The sequence below is a fragment of the Colias croceus genome, chromosome 5 (genome assembly GCF_905220415.1).
Source record: "Colias croceus chromosome 5, ilColCroc2.1".
NCBI lineage: Eukaryota > Metazoa > Arthropoda > Insecta > Lepidoptera > Pieridae > Colias > Colias croceus.
Window position 1 is genome coordinate 8,589,769 of NC_059541.1, and position 19,335 is coordinate 8,609,103.

At 31.6% G+C, this 19,335-nt stretch overlaps 2 protein-coding genes across 2 annotated transcripts; one reads left to right on the forward strand and one right to left on the reverse strand.

Moving 5' to 3' along the window:
* Nucleotides 1-468: 468 nt before the first annotated feature.
* Nucleotides 469-4,260, reverse strand: LOC123691718 (lipopolysaccharide-induced tumor necrosis factor-alpha factor homolog). Its single transcript, XM_045636250.1, has 3 exons — nt 4,151-4,260; nt 2,939-3,219; nt 469-1,757 (listed from the first exon to the last, which is right to left on the reverse strand). The coding sequence occupies exons 1-3, from the start codon at nt 4,160-4,162 to the stop codon at nt 1,652-1,654; spliced, it is 399 nt and encodes a 132-aa protein (XP_045492206.1). The 5' UTR covers nt 4,163-4,260; the 3' UTR covers nt 469-1,651.
* A 2,686-nt stretch (nt 4,261-6,946) lies between these two features.
* LOC123691729 (retinol dehydrogenase 12-like) lies at nt 6,947-8,600 on the forward strand. Its single transcript, XM_045636268.1, has 2 exons — nt 6,947-7,611; nt 8,246-8,600. Exons 1-2 carry the CDS (start codon nt 6,967-6,969, stop codon nt 8,567-8,569), a joined length of 969 nt encoding a protein of 322 aa, XP_045492224.1. The 5' UTR covers nt 6,947-6,966; the 3' UTR covers nt 8,570-8,600.
* Nucleotides 8,601-19,335: the final 10,735 nt, after the last annotated feature.

Consider the following 19,335-nt stretch of genomic DNA (forward strand, 5'->3'; position numbering starts at 1 on the left):
TTTGTCTAAAACCTAATAAATTATATACTAAAACCTTTCTCTTTAATCACTCTATCTACTTAAAAAAAATCGCATCTAAATCCGTTGCGTAGTTTTAATGATTAAAGCATACATAGGAGTGGATGTTGAAAGCGACTTTGTTTTAAGCTATGTGGGGATATAATTATTATGTTAAAAACTTAAAATTTACGGATTAAAAGCCAAGGCTCCAAATATTTTAACTGAGGTGTAGAGTTTGTTTCGATGTTGTAGAGTAAATAGATGTAGAGTTAGCTACACTAATTAGAGAGAGTGTGAGATTACTCTACATTTTGGCTCTAAATGAGATCTTAAAATTTTCAGAGTACAAACCCTACAGTGGCGGCTTGGCAACATTTTATATGAAAATATTTATTATGAGAATTCATCATCATATAGTAAGGGAATGATTATTTAGGAATGATGTTTGTAAAAAATAAAAAAAGGAAGTCAATATAAATAACATTTATTTTCATTGTGAAAAAAAATCGTATAATGTAGGCAAGTTATCATCTATATTTTTTATAACTATAACACACCAAAAAAGCTTAACTTGCTATGTTTTCTTATTCACCTATTGAATAAGAAAACATAGCAAGTTAATAATTGTACTAAATTTTGGTTGACTTCGTTTAACTAGTTAAATAATAAAAGAAATGCATTTTACACTTTTATGTACTAGAATAATCTATCAAAACATTACATAAATTAAATAACAAATGCATAATATTGACTTAGAATATACAAAGCACAACTTATTAAAAAATGAAATAAAATAAATTAATTATATTCTTTGTGACACTCAAAGAAAATTACTTTCATATGAACATTAAAATATAGATAAGGGTACGCGTTTTAAAATAAATAAACAAAAACAAGTGAATCACATTATGAATGATTTTATAACAATTAAAAACAACGATAAGAAAAATTCATCATGCTGCAATGCATAATTTATGAAGTTATGATTGGTCATGTTTTTTTTTGTTCAAATAATAAAAATATAAGAAAATATAAGCCAAAAAGCGTTAATAGTCCATACTCCATGAAGGACATTATCAGTAGTGAAACCGACTTTTAATGTTATGTATCTTAATTACGTACTGTGTACACAGAAACATAATACAATATTCCTTCATGCAGAATTTTTTTTTAATTTTAAAATAAATTATTCTAGTCTTATAACTATAATAATTAAATATTTAAATGTTCGTTAAGATTATAGTAATATTCCTAATACGTACCTACGTAGTAATTTGTTATAAATAGGTTTGAAAATACCATTATATGCCATCTTTCTCCTTGTCTTTACATACTAATGTTTTAACGCATTCATTGCACTTTTATTTAAATATCAAGCTAATTTTCATAAGGAGTAATTTTACGAAGATATTACTCGTATCACATGGATATACTTATTAAATAAAAATAGCCTTCAATGTTCGTTTGGGTACCAACTCTATGACTAAATTTTTTATAATTTTTCTATTACAAGCAATATTTCGTAAATACTACATTATATTTATAGTCTATATATAAGTATTGAATGGTCAATAATATACATGAATTACCATAAAGAAACAGCGTTATATTATTTTTATTCATTTCGTGACTAATAAAAACAATACAAGAACTACGCTCCACGGTATGAACCTACATACGAGTTACAATTAGGACAATAATGGTCGGCATTATTACAAGACTCCACACAGTAGGGTAAACACGCACACGGCCAGCATCTGTAAACAAATAAGAAATGTTATTAATAATGCAAACAATGTTTTTAATATAGTATTTATTAACAAAGTCTTTATTGGGACTGAAATTAAACTGTTGCGAGGATGGAATAAAAAGTTTTTTTTTTAGGTAACTCATAATTCCTTTTAAAATAAGTCTCGTGAGCAGCATTATTTTTTCAAGATATTATAATTAATAAAATAAGAAATCTCTCGACTAGATATGGATTTATATCCATTTCATTATTACTATTATTTTCTACCGTATTCAATTAATCACATTGAGATAGAGTCGACAGAAAATATTGATGAATAGTCATTACTTAGACATTACGTCTACAAAACTTTTAACGTACCTAATTAAAAAAAATATACCTTATAAAATTAATTACCATTAAATGCCCTTTGTTTCTATGTTATTGTAGAAATTTATAAGACCACATTGTTTGACCGGCGTTATATTTTAATGGAAAACATGAGCTGGTTACAGTCAAAACATTTGCATGTTATTAAACAGTTTCATGAAACGTTCGCTTTTCATATTTTATACAAATTATTATCGTTTCATCGCTCTATATTTTAATAATTCCACACGGCACATGTATACTGTAACTATGTAAACTTAATACTTGCTATTTCGGAATAACAGTTTTTATAAAGATTCCTATTGATAAATATCGTTATTAAACTACTTTTCAATCAATAGATACCACTATCATTAATCTATAATATTCAATCGAGTATTATCTGCATGTTTTCACGATTATGTGATTATTTACTATTGACGTAAAATCTATACAAAAGATAGAGAAATTCATACTATTTTACTTCGTATGTGCAATAATAAGAATATGCTAATGTTATATTATATGGTCTCTCGAAGGTTATTCCTTCATTGCAACGAGTTTCCACACGCAAACGCTAATCGACGTCGTTATTTGTTTCACATTTTGAAGCAGTAAATTGTTTTAATTATTACTTCTTTATGGTATGTGAAAAATAAATATCAATAGAATGATAATACACAACATATGAACATACGAAATCTTTGGATTAGGTACGCATTGTTGATCCGAGAGCCACATTGATCCACGCAAATGTAAACTATAATCTATATCTGGTTCATCAAATTTACACCAATCAATTATCCGCTAAAGTAGAAGCCAGAAGAATAAATTACTCACCCAATCAAACAAATTAAAAGAGCAAATAAATGCGTTCTAACAGATGGCATTCTTTCCACCCTGGTTGTTATGTGCTGGCCACAAGAGACGCATACAACTATCGCGGAGTTAGGGCCCATAGCATTAGTGACTATAACGGGGACCATATTGGTTCCTTGGATGACTGTAGTCTGCATTGGTATGGCTTGAGGCTGACTGGTGACGGGATAGTCCGTGGGCGGACCAGGGTACGGTGGCGGGTTTTGAGGTGGGTACGTGTGTACTTCACTACCCATGTTTGTCTGAAAATTTGAATATTATTGCATTATTCTAAGAGAAAAAGTGTGGTAGGAGATAAATGAACATGATTGATAATTGATATAATAGTATTTATAATTCACGTGCCTAAGATTGATTTTATGTATAACATTTTTTAATAATGATTAACCTTTATCATGAAGCGGTAATTGAACCTGCATTTTTTCATAAACTAAGATAGTGTTCTTAGAAATATTTTGGAACGATAATAATATACTGATTATTATTTATTAGCTTTTAAGATGACGGTGATTGATATTAAGTATACTTTCAAAGAATCTTGATTATTATTGGCTCTAGTTTATAACACTGTTTCTAAACGCATTTTCTTAATTGTTTTATTTCAGCTAAAACTAATTAAAACTATTTATTTTAGGAATGAGTCATAGACCGAATACAATCGTGCGATAGTACATTGACTAGGCGTAGCTTTCTTTTTTCATAACCTATTTCATAGAGGTATATTTTCTCTGATTACAATTGACTCTAATACTTTTCACTGCTATCTCAATTCGATCGATATATATGTTCTTAATAACGTCATAATAATTATATTATAGCTTCATAAACAACTATAGTTTTACATGCTTATACATCGAACATTGCCACTTACACAATAATTACACCCGTTAGTTAATTATTTTTACGCTTATCATGAAAAACTACACTTACAAATGGAAGGACACGTATACACTATTTTATTATCTATTTGGTAGCGTTCATGACATCATACTTTTATCAAATAATATTGATTTGATGACGTATATGTATGTATTTGTTATAAAAAGCTACCATGGTTGTATTTTAACAAATACAATAAAGTTCATGAAAATAGGAGACTTCAATAACTACAAATGCTATTTACTATAAGATAAAAATTTACTGTTTTAATGTACAAAATATTTATGAACTTACATTTTTGTCCATGGTTTAAACTCTATAAGAAATCCTAAAGATTTTGTTAAATTAAATTTTCACAAAAAACACGAATTAGCACTCTTTATCACGCTTCAACTTCGACTGAACAGTCGATCAACTAGCTCCTTTGATAAACACGTGTGCTGCAAAATAAAGGCTAAACTTTTGTGGGTTCTGTTGCATTTTTTTATTTTTTAACTATTTAAGATTAGTGACTTTTTTAGTTAACTTTGTAGATCTCGCATAATGAGTTGGGTATACTTTTTTAATTACAATAATTTACTTGTATAAATTGACTTGCTTAAATTTTGAATTGATTCAATATGTTTAGTCGATTATTTCACATATTTGTAACCAAAATTTGAGTAAATTCTAAATAATTAATTTGACCACTGGGCGTTGTGGTCGCCAAGCAAGCAAAACTCTTCTAGTTAAGTTATAATCAAAATATGTAGATTTATGCGTCTTTTTATTGCTTAAATGTATTTTCATAAATTAAAAATAAAGGTTTCTTCTCTGCTGCCCTATATTAACTTTTTAGTTAGTGTGGTAAATTTAATGTAAAAAAAATTGTATAAAGATTTTGCTTCACGTAGGTATCTATTAATATACATCTGACTAAGGGTTCAATTTAAAATTTAAAAATAAGTCACAGAACTCTAAATAACTTTCGAATACCTATAGATAATGTTCTTCGTGTAACGTATTACCTGATAAACCTAGATAACGATAACTGATTTTAGAACAAACAAAGCAATATATTTATTGTAAAATATTAATGAAAATAAGATATAAATGTACCTTTTCTTATCGCCCTCTAATTACCAACAAAACCCATGTACGTACTTGATATGAAATCTTTTTTTTTTATTTAAAAGTCACACGTAAAAACCAAGATATGGAAGGATTTATTTACTACATTTTCATTTGTAGCGTATTTGTTTATATTGATTTTGCCTTAAAAATTTAAATAAGTAGCTCATTTAAAATACCGGTGGTTAACATTAAATGTTGTATTTTGACTATTCAAAAGTGTTTCTAAAAGTAGTCTAGTTGAATGAAGTGTTTTGAGTTTAAGAACATTTTAATCATTGAAGTATTTTAACAGTATTATAACAAAATCACGAAATTTGAATCACAGTTCTAGTTTTCTGATAAAAATAGTTTTGAAAACATTTTCGAATATTATCTGAAGGTCAATTATTAGTACTTGTCATCAAATCCATACTAATATTATAAATGCGAAAGTAACTCTGTATGTCTGTCTGTTACTCAATCACGCCTAAACTACTGAACCAATTTTCATGAAATTTGGTATGGAGATATTTTGATACCCGAGAAAGGACATACTTTTTATCCCGAAAATGGGAAAATGACGCAATCCCGAAAATCCCACGGGAACGGGAACAATGCGGGTTTCTCTTTGACTGCGCGGGCGAAGCCGCGGGCGGAAACCTAGTACTTAGGCTCTAAATTAGTTCTAGTTTATTAAAACCATTCAAACGCAGATGTTGATAATCATCTCACAAATAAAAAGAAAATAATTGTACAGCCAAAATAACAATTATTAGTAGTGTTCTCAAAATCGAACATAATATGAGAAACGCTGTCAGGAGAGATAAGTATAATCTTGATGGAAAAGCTATTTCACTAATGCACGAACAGAATCAAAATATACGCCCCTAATCTATCATTTAGGAACTTTTATTGTTCACATACGTATACGTCTGTTTCATAAAAATATCTGTATGATATATGCATTTTTGAAGAAGAGGACTTTTACAATTCAAAGTTATTCTGATAAATATTCTGCAGAATGTGAGTGATACAGCTGCTTACAATTATTCGTTTGCACTGATATTTTATATTTTCATTTATTTAGCAACTATTTTAGGAATATTTCTACCGAAATAATTAATACCAATTCAATGAATAAAACGGGGAAAGATCGATTACCGTCACAAATCTTAAGTACTTATTATATTTGAAGCTACTTATTATGTTTGTTCCAATGTTTATTCTGCTATAGGACGAAACTTGGAATTTTATTATTCTTACGATGGACACGAATTACCTAGGTACGGATGTCTCATTCCAAAGATAAGTCAGAGGCGAATGAATCACAGTTTATCTGATAAAAATTTCACAAGAAGTGCACCTTTTTACGTTAATCCCATTTTTTTACTCATATTATCTATTCTATACATATAATAAGGGTCAATTCTGTACATTGAAAATATTGAAAAAATAAATAGCAGGGGGTGTTACTGGATCGATACTAAGCCCAAATATGTGATAAAAAAATTTTTTGTCCGTCTGTCTGTCTGTCTGTATATGAAGACATCGCGTGAAAACTAACGGTTCGATTTCGATGAAACTTGGTATAACCTTATATTATCTTGGGCGTAAAATAGGATACTTTTTATCCTACTCCTTGACAAGTTATCTAGGAAGTTAGGAAGCTCTACTTACATTAAAATGATATTCTACCTACATTAAAATAATACATTACTGCTACGTATTTAAATAAACAAAGCGTTGTAGTCTTTTATTTATATAGGCTGGTTAATTATTATTAACCTATTCACCCATCATTGAAAACTAATTTGATATATTTTTCAATGGAATTTTAATTAAGTAGATTTAGTAATTCTTTTAAAAATATCTAATAAAGGAAACATTAATTAAATCACATCTACATAAATTTAGTAGGTACAAGTTATAACAATTACAAACGTTTATAGTTAACTAAGTCTGTTGTGAAGTTTTATCACTTCACAACAGACTTAGTAATCGACCGCTCGTGAGGCACAATGTCGATGTTTATATTTAGTATCGTTTACCTTTTACAAGTGTTATTCTACATAGTGACTTTATTTTTTTTTTTTATTGGATGTCGGCTTTATTTCCAACCAGTGAAAGAAATGTGTAGATGTAAGACGAAGCTTAACGGGAAGGTGGCTCTAGTGACGGGAGGGAACTCAGGCATCGGGCTGGAGACGGCCAGGGAGCTGGCGAGCCGCGGGGCGAAGGTAATCATAGCGAGCAGAGACGTCGCCCGGTCCGCGGCAACCGTCAGCGACATCATCAGCACCACGGGGAACCCGCACGTACAACATAAACACTTGGACCTCTCCAAATTTAAAAGCGTTAGGCAGCTCGCCGAAGATATCAACAAAAGCGCAGATCCGCTGCATATTTTGGTTAACAATGCTGGAGTCGGCATTCTAGAGAATCGTCTCACTGAAGATGGAATTGACAAGATCATGCAGATCAATCATTTTGGACATGCTCTGTTAACTCATTTGTTATTGGATAAGTTGAAGGAATCAGCCCCGAGCCGGATCGTCGTTGTATCTTCACTCTTGCATTATGTATCTAAATTGGATTTAAATGATTTAGCGGCGAAAAAGAAGTCTCATTACATGGTGAGGTATAATAACAGTAAGCTATTAAACATTTTTGTCCCTACTTTCTTATCATCACAACCTACAGCTTTCTTCTTATTCCGAAAGATTAAAGTTTTTTAAATTATGCTCCTTAGATAACAGACGCAAACTTTTAGATATGGCATTTTTGCATAAAATATTAAATGGTAAAGTTGATTGTCCAGAACTTCTTAACCATATAAATATATCTGTGCCTTGTAGACAGAAGCGTCCTAGCTCTTATAAATTATTTTTTCTACCCTCATGTAAAACAAATACTAAATATAATTCACCTATTACAAGAACTTTAAGACATTATAACTCGTTGTTAAATTTAGTGGATATTGATATTTTTTCTGATAAATGGCCTGTAATGAAGAACAAGATTATAAAACTTTTTTTGTCCTAATTAAATTCTTAAAACAGCATAATTCCAGTCACTTGGTGCAGGTATATTTATATGCATGATTAAGCTGTTTTAATATTTGTTATCACTTTGTATTAATTTCATAAATTTATGTTAACGCTTGTGTGTAAGCTGTGGTCACATATAACCGGTAGTGCATACGCCAACTTGTATATAAAAAAACTGTATTTAGCCTAAGTACACATGTAACGACCTTTTGTGATCCTTAAATAAAGAAAATAAGAAAATAAAATAAACATATTATGGGTGCGAGCGCTTGCCAAGCGGTTACCAAAGGGTGTGACTGTCAATTGCTTGCATCCTGGTTTGGTGAGCACCAACATGTTCCAAAAAGTACCACCGTGGCTAGGTTATATTGTTGAAAATGCTATAGCGATATTTTTTAAGGTTCCAAAGGAGGGAGCACAAACGGTCATACATTTATGTCTAAGTCCTGAATTTGAGGAACAATCTGGTGGATATTATATGGAGTGTCAGTTAAGAAAACCTTCGAAAGTGGCGCAAGATGCGGATTTATCGGAAGCTGTATGGCAGAAAACTATGGAGTTGATCAAACAATGATTTTGTATGTTGATTAGAGTTTCTTAGTACAACCCATTGCATATAGTTATTATTGTAAAATAAATTTTTATTCCATATCTTTTCATATTTGTTATCTATTTTTTTTTCTTATTTATCATGCAAATAAAGGTGATGTGAAACCTCAGTAGGTTTAAAGTAGTAGGTACACGTGTAGTTATTAACAAAGATTGTATGTTATTACTGTAGTAGGTAATTGCAGTAAAATGTGTTTTGACAATCCGATACAAACCAGGCGAATTATATTATTTCCAATAAATAGAATGAATTAGAATGAAATCACCAAATTTACATAATAAATAGACGAATAACTTTACTGATAGATTAACATATTTTGAATTGAAACGTTATTTAAATTTTTACGGGGGTGAAACCGCACGGAGCAGCTAGTCTATACTAATATTATAAAGCTGAACTAATCTCAAGAACTACTGGTCCGATTTGACATATTCTTTCGGTGTTGAATAACCCGTTTATCAAGGAAGGCTATATTATATCACCACGCTAAGACCAACAGAAGCGGAGCCACGCGGGTAAAACCGCGGAGCGCAGCTAGTCTAAAATAATAATCTATAAATCTATAGGTACTATAATATTATAAAGCTGAAGAGTTTGTTTGTTTGTTTGAACGCGCTAATCTCAGGAACTACTGGTTCGATTTGAAAATCCTTTCGGTGTTAGATAACCCATTTATCGAGGAAGACTATAGAGTAGATATAGGTTATATATCATCACGCTAAGACCAACAAGAGTGGAGCACTGCGGGTAAAACCGCAGGGTACAGCTAGTGAAATGAACACTTGAATAGAATATTAATATTATTGATCAGTAGTATAGAAAGTCTGGCTTCATTCCAATATCGTCACGCATTATAAGATGATCAGAAAAAAATCAATAGCCATTAGTTACTTTGAATTATTTCCAAAGATTACGAGACTTGCGTGTAAAAATTATATAGGTAGCAACTCTTAAAATAGACAACTACATTCGTAACGGTACTTATGTCCAGGCAAATTAAAAACATTTTCACTTTTCATTACAATATCAAAAGCTCGTTATTGCAGGAAATACTATAAAATGTGTATACGAAATAAATCGACATTTTATACTTAATATCACAGACTAATAATAATATACTACGTATAATTAATATTGTCATGAGCAAAAAATATAAAGGTGAAAAAATGAACTACTTTTAAACGGTACCTTTTTTATTAGCGCAAAAACATCCATATATTTTACTTATAGGCCGATCGTTGACAAAATTAAACCAGGGCGGGTATCCAATCCCCAAAACAGAAGCAAAACGTGGTCTGCATTGAAATTCAGCTGATAACGTTAGGCTGGGTTACCTTGTTTCCGATTCGTATTTACCATACGTTTTGTACATTTATTTTCTTAATGGATTTTTTTTTTGTTTGTGTTGATGTTACGTGAGCCATGTGTTTAAAAATGCAGTTTGTTTTTTAAAGTCGGAATTTCGCAGTTGATAAATATCTCAACATTCCGACATTTCCTTTTTATCAACACTTAATATTTTAGTGTACCAGCTTCTTTATAAGAAACTAGCGGTCCACCCCGGCTTCGCCCGTGGTACATGTTTACGTTTTCTCTCCATAAGAACCATCCTCGTACTTCAAGGAATATAATAAAAAAAGAATTATCGAAATTGGTTCAGCCGTTCTCGAGTTATGCGCTTACCAGCACATTTTGCGATTCATTTTTATATTATAGAAGATATAGAAATAATGCTTGTGTTTCCAATATTCGTCGATAAATCTTAACACAAATAAACAATTCCATCACTTTCCCTTTCATTAATTTATAGTTTAATATTTGCTCCAAACAAATAGCATCCAGATTCCAGTGAAGCCATTCCCTACATCTGCCACTGAAATAAAAAGCGAACGTATGACATTATCTAGATTCTACCCAGACAGATAAATCCTTTCCAATATGTTTTAACTTCCCTTTTTATTTTATTCCACGTAAGTAAAATTTAAAATGTCACTAACATTTTACTATTTGAATAAAAATATTTCTATCTCTCCAATAACTATATTTCTGCTATCTTATATAAACGAACTGAGCTTTAAGTTAATGATTAGACAGAAGAAAGCATAATATTTCGTATTTGGTCATTAATTTTGTGGGAAATTAATTCAAGATAGCCTATAAATACTCAATAATCTTACATTCATTCCTCGATATACGATTGTTTCGCCTCTATAATCTATATTTGGTAAATTACAACGGTTCCCTATCCCGCTTTGGATACAATCACGTTGATTACTTTCACACAATATCCCAATACGGCCCCAATATAGCATAGATTCGTAACGTATTGCATACGTCACTCATCTCATCAGCGTATTGGTCGGAATCATGAGCACTTAATACAGCATAGAGGGTGCTGGTTCACAAAGGGCCTCTATTTGTCGTATACCCTGCTCTGAGCAAGCAATTGCCTAATTGAAACGTCGACTATGCTTTACCATGTACAGTCAGCAACGCAAGCATTGACAGTTTTTTACATAACATGTAATGGCATTACGTTAGCTACTTTGCAGTGAACCAATTTGTACGTACCTCACGTAATTTTTAATGGCATATATTTGTGTGCATTTAAAACATACTGCTGATTGATCTTCATTGTTGACTGTACGTGAATCCGGTCAAATTTGATTGTCGGTTGTTATTGTTACTTTATGTAATTCCATAATGATGTTATTATATATGAGTATTGTAAATTGTAATTATTGATACGATCTCGAATAATGTTTCTGAGTCTGACAATATATGATACGCTATAATTAACTCGTGTAAATTATAGTTGTCATGTCATTATTTATACATATTTTTTACATAATTTATATTAGCTCAAATAATTACTACTTACTATCTGGCATAGTATGGTGGCTAAATAAAATAATATAGGTACAAGAAAAAAGTACAGGATGAAAATTCACTTTCAAAGTAACCCTTATCCCCTTCTGTTCTACGAGATGCGAAATTTTAACGCGTTAAAAAGTAGAACAATATCACACACGACATTCTAAAAGTGCAAAATTCATATGAAACCGCAGTACGTGTGGTCGGAAAAGCGAAATTGAAAATAAACCGCTACAAGCCACGGTCGAAAAGTTTCGCGACACACTCGAAATGACCGTGGAGGACACTCAAATGTTCCATAACTTTATTATTGCTATTCGAGATGCCCCAACTCATGAGTTTGCGATTGTGACGTCACATTTAACAGTCATGGGAGTTTGTCAAGTTTGATTCCCTTGTTGAATAAAATATATTGTTCGTTTATCTCGCTCTGCGAACGGGATTATACATTTTGTCCTTTCATAAAAATTTGCGCTTAAAAACATAATTTTCCACTTTAAATGAACACGATTAGACACTGATATATTATGAATAACGATATCTGCTCATCTTTAGATTAAGCTAACGTGCTTATATTATAATGGGTTTATAGGCTGAGTATAATAACCATATCGCGTGTAAATTCGGATTGATCCATTATCACACGAGTTTAATTTTTGAAGAAGCCATCAATAACATTAATAGTACCGCAAATGTAGCGCCTGTTGAAAAGTAATAGCAAAGTTGAGGGGTGCGTTTTGTGGCTATTCTTTTTTACTTCCTGTTTTGAGATATATTTCTTCTAAATCGTAGCAGCTTTATTCTCTTTGAAATAAATTATGAACGTGCTAGATTTTTTTCTAAAAGTCAAAGCCAGAAAATACTTACTTTACATAATATTAGTGGCCTTAATCATGGAACAGGGGGGTTACCGGCACATCTTCTATCAAGCTTATTATAATAGTACCACAGAATAATAATAATATACTAGATAGTACTATGTCTTTTCGTACCGTAGCTTGTGACAGCGTTTATCCGATTTTGTTTTTCTAGCAATTTTGATGACGTCACTCGAAATAGTTCACTCAATTGGGACCGGTTCTTTTTGACAGTTAGCGGATATTAGAACTTTGTTATAACCTGTTAAATTAAGTTAAATAAATCGGCGTGTTCGAAGAAAAGGCTTCAAACCTTTTGATTTAAAAATAATCGTGTAAAAAACCCTAGACCCCCAGAAGCTTCAATAAAAACTGCATTTTTGGAATACATTAAATGTATTTAAAATCGAATGAAATGGAACCAAGATCCACAATGCGACGTTTGAAATATGTAGCAGCAAGCGAACACAAATCGTACCACTCTTATAAACTACTACAATTGTGGCCCCCTAGAGCACTTTACCAACTTTAAAGTTTTAATGTTAGTCATATGCAAATGTATCCCTGAAGTCAGCGTGGTAGATTCGGGGAGCTCCCTGGAGTTAATGTTTTCATCCATTAATTCGACCGCGCACTTATGAAATTCGTGCGCGCGATCCGAACGAGATTACACGGGCTAGCTGACATGTTTCCATTCGTAGGGCTGGCTATTTTTTAATCTTGTCAAGTAATATGTGTTTATAACGTTATAGTCACATAATGAATACGTAGATTTCATATTTACTAGGGGCAATTTCTTAGTTTCTAGTCAGTGAAAAATACTCAATTGTTTTTAAAAAGTACTTATACTTATTTTAACAAAACGTCTACTTGATAAGTATAGATAGTTTAAAATATTAATCAAATTCAGTAACTTCATTCTATGCTTGTGAGTTTTGTTGGGCCCATAAAATCGACTGAGTTTAAACATACCTCCTAAAAGATTCACATTTACAATATTACGATAAAATTATATCGTTAAAGCAAATTTAATCAAATATCGACACCCCTAGTCCCGCCTACTCGTTACCTGCCTGATGGCACCTCAGGCGTACATTGCGTCTTACACGCCGACCATTCTCATTAGAGCCATGATTACACATCATTCACTCCTCGAACACCTAATCATAGAACGCAACAGGGGGGATGGAGGGATCAAAGTAAAGTGGAAAATCGGTTGGCAGGTTAAACCGTATTTGCTAATGGAATACAGATGTGAAGATGAACAACATTCTGAGGTTTACCGTAATACCAACACGTTGTTTCTATTCTATCGTGTGCCGTAAGCTTTGAGGTGTAAAATACTAAACATTTTGAACACTTGAATGCTCTTGAAAATTTAATAGGGTTGTTCTATGCTCTATTTTCAGTCTTAACTAAGCAAGCTAATATTTATTACAATACCTACCTAGATAAGTAACAAAAAATCTAAGACGGTATTAAATCGATATTTAATTTATTAACCTATAGGTATTCTAAATAATAGAATATCCAGATAGCTAGAAGAGCTTTAGAAATTTGAAATACTTTCGCAAATACTTCAGCTAAATCTAAAAGCTTTTAACAATGTAGGACGGTCGATACCCTGACACTTCTTCCAATCAGCTCATTGTTATAAACTTTATGTGAAGTTTCGGTAAGTTGGAGGGAATTACCTCACCGTCTTAATTAGGAACGGCCATTAACAAAACCTTTTACGAGTCAATAATAAATTAGGATCTCTTTGCGGTGAACTAAGTTTTATAGCCTCGGGAGTTAAGTTAATTTCAAATTTGTTTCATTTTGCTTACAACTTTACATAATGTTTGAGTACGAGCCAATAATGGCAGCCAAAAGTAGCTTTATTTTTAAGAGGATTACTTTTTATTCCCGAAGGTAAAATTTCTCTTGGAAGATTAATATTTCAATGTAATTATGGAGTTCGATAGAACTTGAGTACTTACAGTGTGCCTAGTGCGAGTTTTCATCGAGTACGAAACGTTACTATCGCGTCTGCGTCACAGCGAAATTTGTATGGGGAATCAAAGCTTCCCCATACGTCCGCTAGGGGCGCTGTTCGATTCCCCATACAAATTACGCTGTGACGCAGACGCGATAGTAACGTTTCGTACTCGATGAAAACTCGCACTAGGCACACTGGACAGGATTGGCACGTGAGCGCACAATAAAGTCTGATTACGAACGCTAGACTATTATAAAAATCTATGTAGTTATCTAGTAGGCCTTCGAAAGATTCTTCTAGATATCTTGAGGAAAGCTATAATAAGAAGCACATTTGTAAATGTACACCATACATAAATACACCGCTAGGAAATGCGTAACTTGATTAGTTTACTTTATAGGGCGCGTTATAAAATATACTTTAGATTTTAAGATAAACGAAGAGACACGAGCTTTTAAGTAGATGATAAGCGAAATACTCTGAATAATCGTTATTATTCAGAGTATTTCGCTTATCATGAGCTTTTTTATTGAACTTTGAAATTGTAGGTTTTCTCTTATTACAAAGCATTAAATACATAGATATAAAATATTAGTTACAAATGAAAAACTCACATAATTTACATAATTAACTTTCCATCTTATTACAGTGATTGATTATAATACATAATATCTAATCTTAAACCTCTATCTCTTCAACAATACAAAACGAATAACTTGCGATTCACAAAACCAGAGCCACCTTAAAACAGGCCATTTGCAAAAATAATTTTTAAATGTAGAATACCCAACAATTTTCTCGAATGGCGGGCGGTCGGAAGTGACGTAGCAGGTAGATAATAACAGCGGTGCGCCCCGCATTGTGCAGCTTCCGGCGAGCCCTCACTGCGATAATCTTCGACGTACGTAATTTCCAAATTGGACAAGAAATTTTAGGAGTCGCATTGTTACGTAAATTATATAGTGGTATAACGTTAGTGTGGTAGATAATTCTATTGTGAAGTGTTGTTTTGTATTGGTAATATAATTTAAAGATTTAAGATGTGTGTACAATGAAACTAGTGAAATGGTATTATTTCCGTAATTAATCAGGGTGCTATAATTGGTTGGTTAATAATTTATATAAAAATTTATTGAAATAATGAAATTTATTGTTACTATACCTAATTATGATCATTAGATGACATTCTCATGTTTTCATTTTACCATATTTGAACTTTTGTTTAACTCATGCATAGTTTTAAAATGTATAGGAATGGAAATATCTCGTCTACGGATTTTTAAGTGTGAATACTTGAAAAATCTCTTGAGAATCATCTTTCTTGTGGGCTTCAATAAAAAGCTCAGTTTCAATTCATACATTCTTTAATATAATTTTGAAAAAATATCAAATAACAGCTCCACGCATTCTCTTTTCCAGCACCCTTCTTTGTGCAGTGACCCCCGAGGCTCCCCTGCGCAAACAGTCGTCAAGAAACCGGGAACACCTGAGATCAACGCAGCACAATTATAAGATCAGCGTTATTGCCTTACAACAACTTATACTAATTAAATGTAAACATTTCTTCTCTATAGCTTTAAGTTCAAGTTACGGTTGTTACAAGGGTCTACTTATGATAAATTATTATTGCTGTAAAGCTGACACCTTCGAAAGTCATTAACGATTAATATATTTGAGATTGGATATTTTAATTTGCAAGCCATTATTTATTAAGTGGAGTCTACCTTATACAAATTTAATAGTCTATTAAATCGGATCACCTTGAAATCGTATTTCGGCGATTAAGGCTCACAATATCGCAACCTAAAACGAATATTGCAAAACCTAAAAATCTTTCAAAAAATAATACAAAAATTGCACAAAAATATCAACTCCATAGACATTAAAAAATTCTAAACATACTCGTATTAAAAGTGTGTATAGAACATAATCCGAGCACAACAAGAGGACCAAAGGAATTTATTACAAAAATCTCAAACTGTCCGGAATTAATCCGATCGTCGTTAGCAATATTTATGAGGTGTTTGGGCTTCTGTCATATCTCGGCCTGCACGCACTTCCACAACATTGAACTGTGACTAAACACGAGGGACACAACGATAAACGTCCATTGTAAATATAAAAAAATTCTATACAAAATACACCGTGGTACAAAACAGTCCGGTGGTTGCGGTCACTATTATTTCATAACAACAATCTCATCTTGTAATCAATCATTATGATTTTAACGTCATGCCATTGAATGAAAGATTAAAGATTAATTTAATACCGTTCTCTTTCATAGAGTCGTTTACTATGTGGTAAAAATTTGTTAATTAAATTTTATTTATTGTTTATCTTCGCTCGAAAGAACTATGATGGACTGTAAATGAATCTTTTAAAAGTCTTTAAAATTTTCACTCCTGGCTGTGGCATTGCGGGCGGGGAGTAAATAAAACTTTATCTGAGCCGATTGATTGAACAATCATTTACATAATATTATAAATATTAACAATAAGAAGTTACGTCTTGTTTTTCTGAAGAGATGCGACAAGATGCATCCCAAATATTATGTTACCAATTTTATTTATGGGCAATGAAATGCTCCCTCTGCATTATACTTAAATAAATTGATCTTCCTCAAGGCATCACACTGACAACCATGTTACCAACAATATTATACCATACGAAGAATACGATCGATACTATTAATAAATCATCAAATTCTTCTACCACACATTATATTACTTAATTATTTCTGTAATAATGGATTACTCCAAAAATTACCTACATCATCGAATTTGAATCATCTGCATTAACATTAATTGACCACCCAAAGGTTAGTTAGAGACCAGTTCATTAATAAACAGACGAGTTAAATAGAACTAAAATAACTGCCTAATTTAAGTTTAATCAACCCAAAGCAACACTGACGAGCTTCCAAACTGATTCCATTAACCCTCCATTTGCAAACATGAACTACGACCAAACTGATTGTTTATTTTTAGTTATAGAGTAAAGGTAACTACGTATAAATACTGTGTATTTAATGTTATTATCGAATCACCGAAATTATGTTATGTTGATAATATTAAAACGACTGCCTAAACTAAATGATCAAAGACCATAATTATTAAGTTCGTAATTGAATATTTCAATAACGACTTCATCCATTTTGAAAAATGTCTCACCAAGAGAAAGCTGCAGTACTTATTTACAAATTCTGACTTAAATAGATTTTTTGCTTTTCCATTTCAAGCCAGGCGGAATAATTGCGAACAGTAACACCTACACTAGTAAATCTTAGTTAACAAATAACCATATTAAATGGAAATCTTTAAAATTCCGACTAGGTACCTATTTATAAAGAAACTATCAACAACATGAAAAGGTGGTTTTCAAAGTTGATATTGATTCATATTGAATCCTTTTTTTATGCGTAACTTCGATCATAAAATGCATACGACATAATTACCTATATGCTCCGTCGTCTAAATTCCTTTTTCTGCTATTATTTTTCCATTAACAACAGCACGTTATCGTAATAGTATTATCCGCTCTTCACAAAATGATTAAACAACGACCCTCATACACAATACCTCTCCGACTTACAGGAGAAGTTGCTAATTGATCTTATACACGGATGCTCGAGCTAAGATGCTGTTTACCAGGAATTGCTATTGTGTACACTGATAAATGGCATCTATTGTAGTGATATTTAGCTCGCGGTATAATAGAACGTGCGAATAATACGCAATATAATTCATAATAATGCGAGGAAGTGTTAGAAGATCGAAATGGTCCTGCACAAACTCGTTGTTAGAGTTTGGGAAAATTGGATGAACCTGCGTGGATAGTACATAGTTACTAGTTAGCTACAAAATGCCAATTGTATACCAACTTAATACTTTAGTTAAGCGAATTATTAGAATTATATAAATCAGTATACCTTATTCAAACCATTACCTTTTAAATGAGAATATAATTTAAGACAGGGAGGTACGACCGTGTGTTCAAATCATATTTTTGCAAGTAAATTAAAAAATACATAATTACGATAAAAGCTCATTTCATTGTGACTATGAATACGTCTGGATTAACTGAAGATAAAAATATATTATTTTCTTCGTCTCATATAATATTATGTATCATATTGCTTTTAATGTATTAGAATAAACATACATTTTAATGAAAATGTATTCTACCATATAAAACGCAATATTTTATTCATATAGGTCAGCATCTTTACTAGAACTACTAAGAATTTCACATTATAGTTTATGTTTGCGTAGGTCATTTCTTAGAGAACTCTTACGTACTCGTAAGCTTTTAAATAAATACGACGTCAAGAAATATTCTCCTGATAATAATTCAATTGAACTATAAGACTTTTCAAGATATTTTCTAGTTGCCATAAATTTTTAACCGACTTCAAAAAAAGGAGGAGGTTATCAATTCGGCCGGTATGTTTTTTTTTATGTATGCACACCGATTACTCCGAGGTTTCTGAAACGATTTACGTAATTCTTTTTTTGTTCGATGCGGGATGGTGTCGAATTGGTCCCATAAAAATTTTATTCAGATAGGCCCAGTAGTTTTTATTTTATGAGCATTTTTGTAAATGTTGCAAGTGCAAGTTTGAAGTCGGTTGTTTTAAACGCAGTTATCACTTGTAATAGTTGTTATAGAGAAACGAAGGTTTTGTTAATATCTATAAAATGTCCTCTTCGCGACATCTTATCAAAATGAACCGTGTTGAAGTCTCTATTATTTTATGCGACTTACAAAGTATACAGATAATGTTTGAGAATTTCATTGAATTTGGTAGTTATTTAGTGAAGCAAGAAAATCTTAACTAACTGAATAATTCAACCAAAAAAAAAACTCGTCTATGTTTATTTTTTTAAAACTGTAACCACAATTTAGCTTTTAAGCTAATGTAAATGTGAATATCATAATCACTTCTATTAAAAGACGCTATTTAGCTTTTATTCCATACATCCGAAGACACTTCCTTATAAATTAGCGTACAAATTTTT

Excerpts from the sequence above, each read along its gene's own strand:
- LOC123691718 (XM_045636250.1), bottom strand. Across the intron at positions 1,758-2,938 it reads CTTTTAATTTGTTTGATTGG|ATGCTGGCCGTGTGCGTGTT; the intron begins GTGAGTAATTTA and ends ATTTGTTTACAG.
- LOC123691729 (XM_045636268.1), top strand. The coding sequence starts at position 6,967 with ATGTCGATGTTTATATTTAGTATCGTTTACCTTTTACAAGTGTTATTC. Across the intron at positions 7,612-8,245 it reads ATAACAGTAAGCTATTAAAC|ATATTATGGGTGCGAGCGCT; the intron begins ATTTTTGTCCCT and ends AATAAAATAAAC.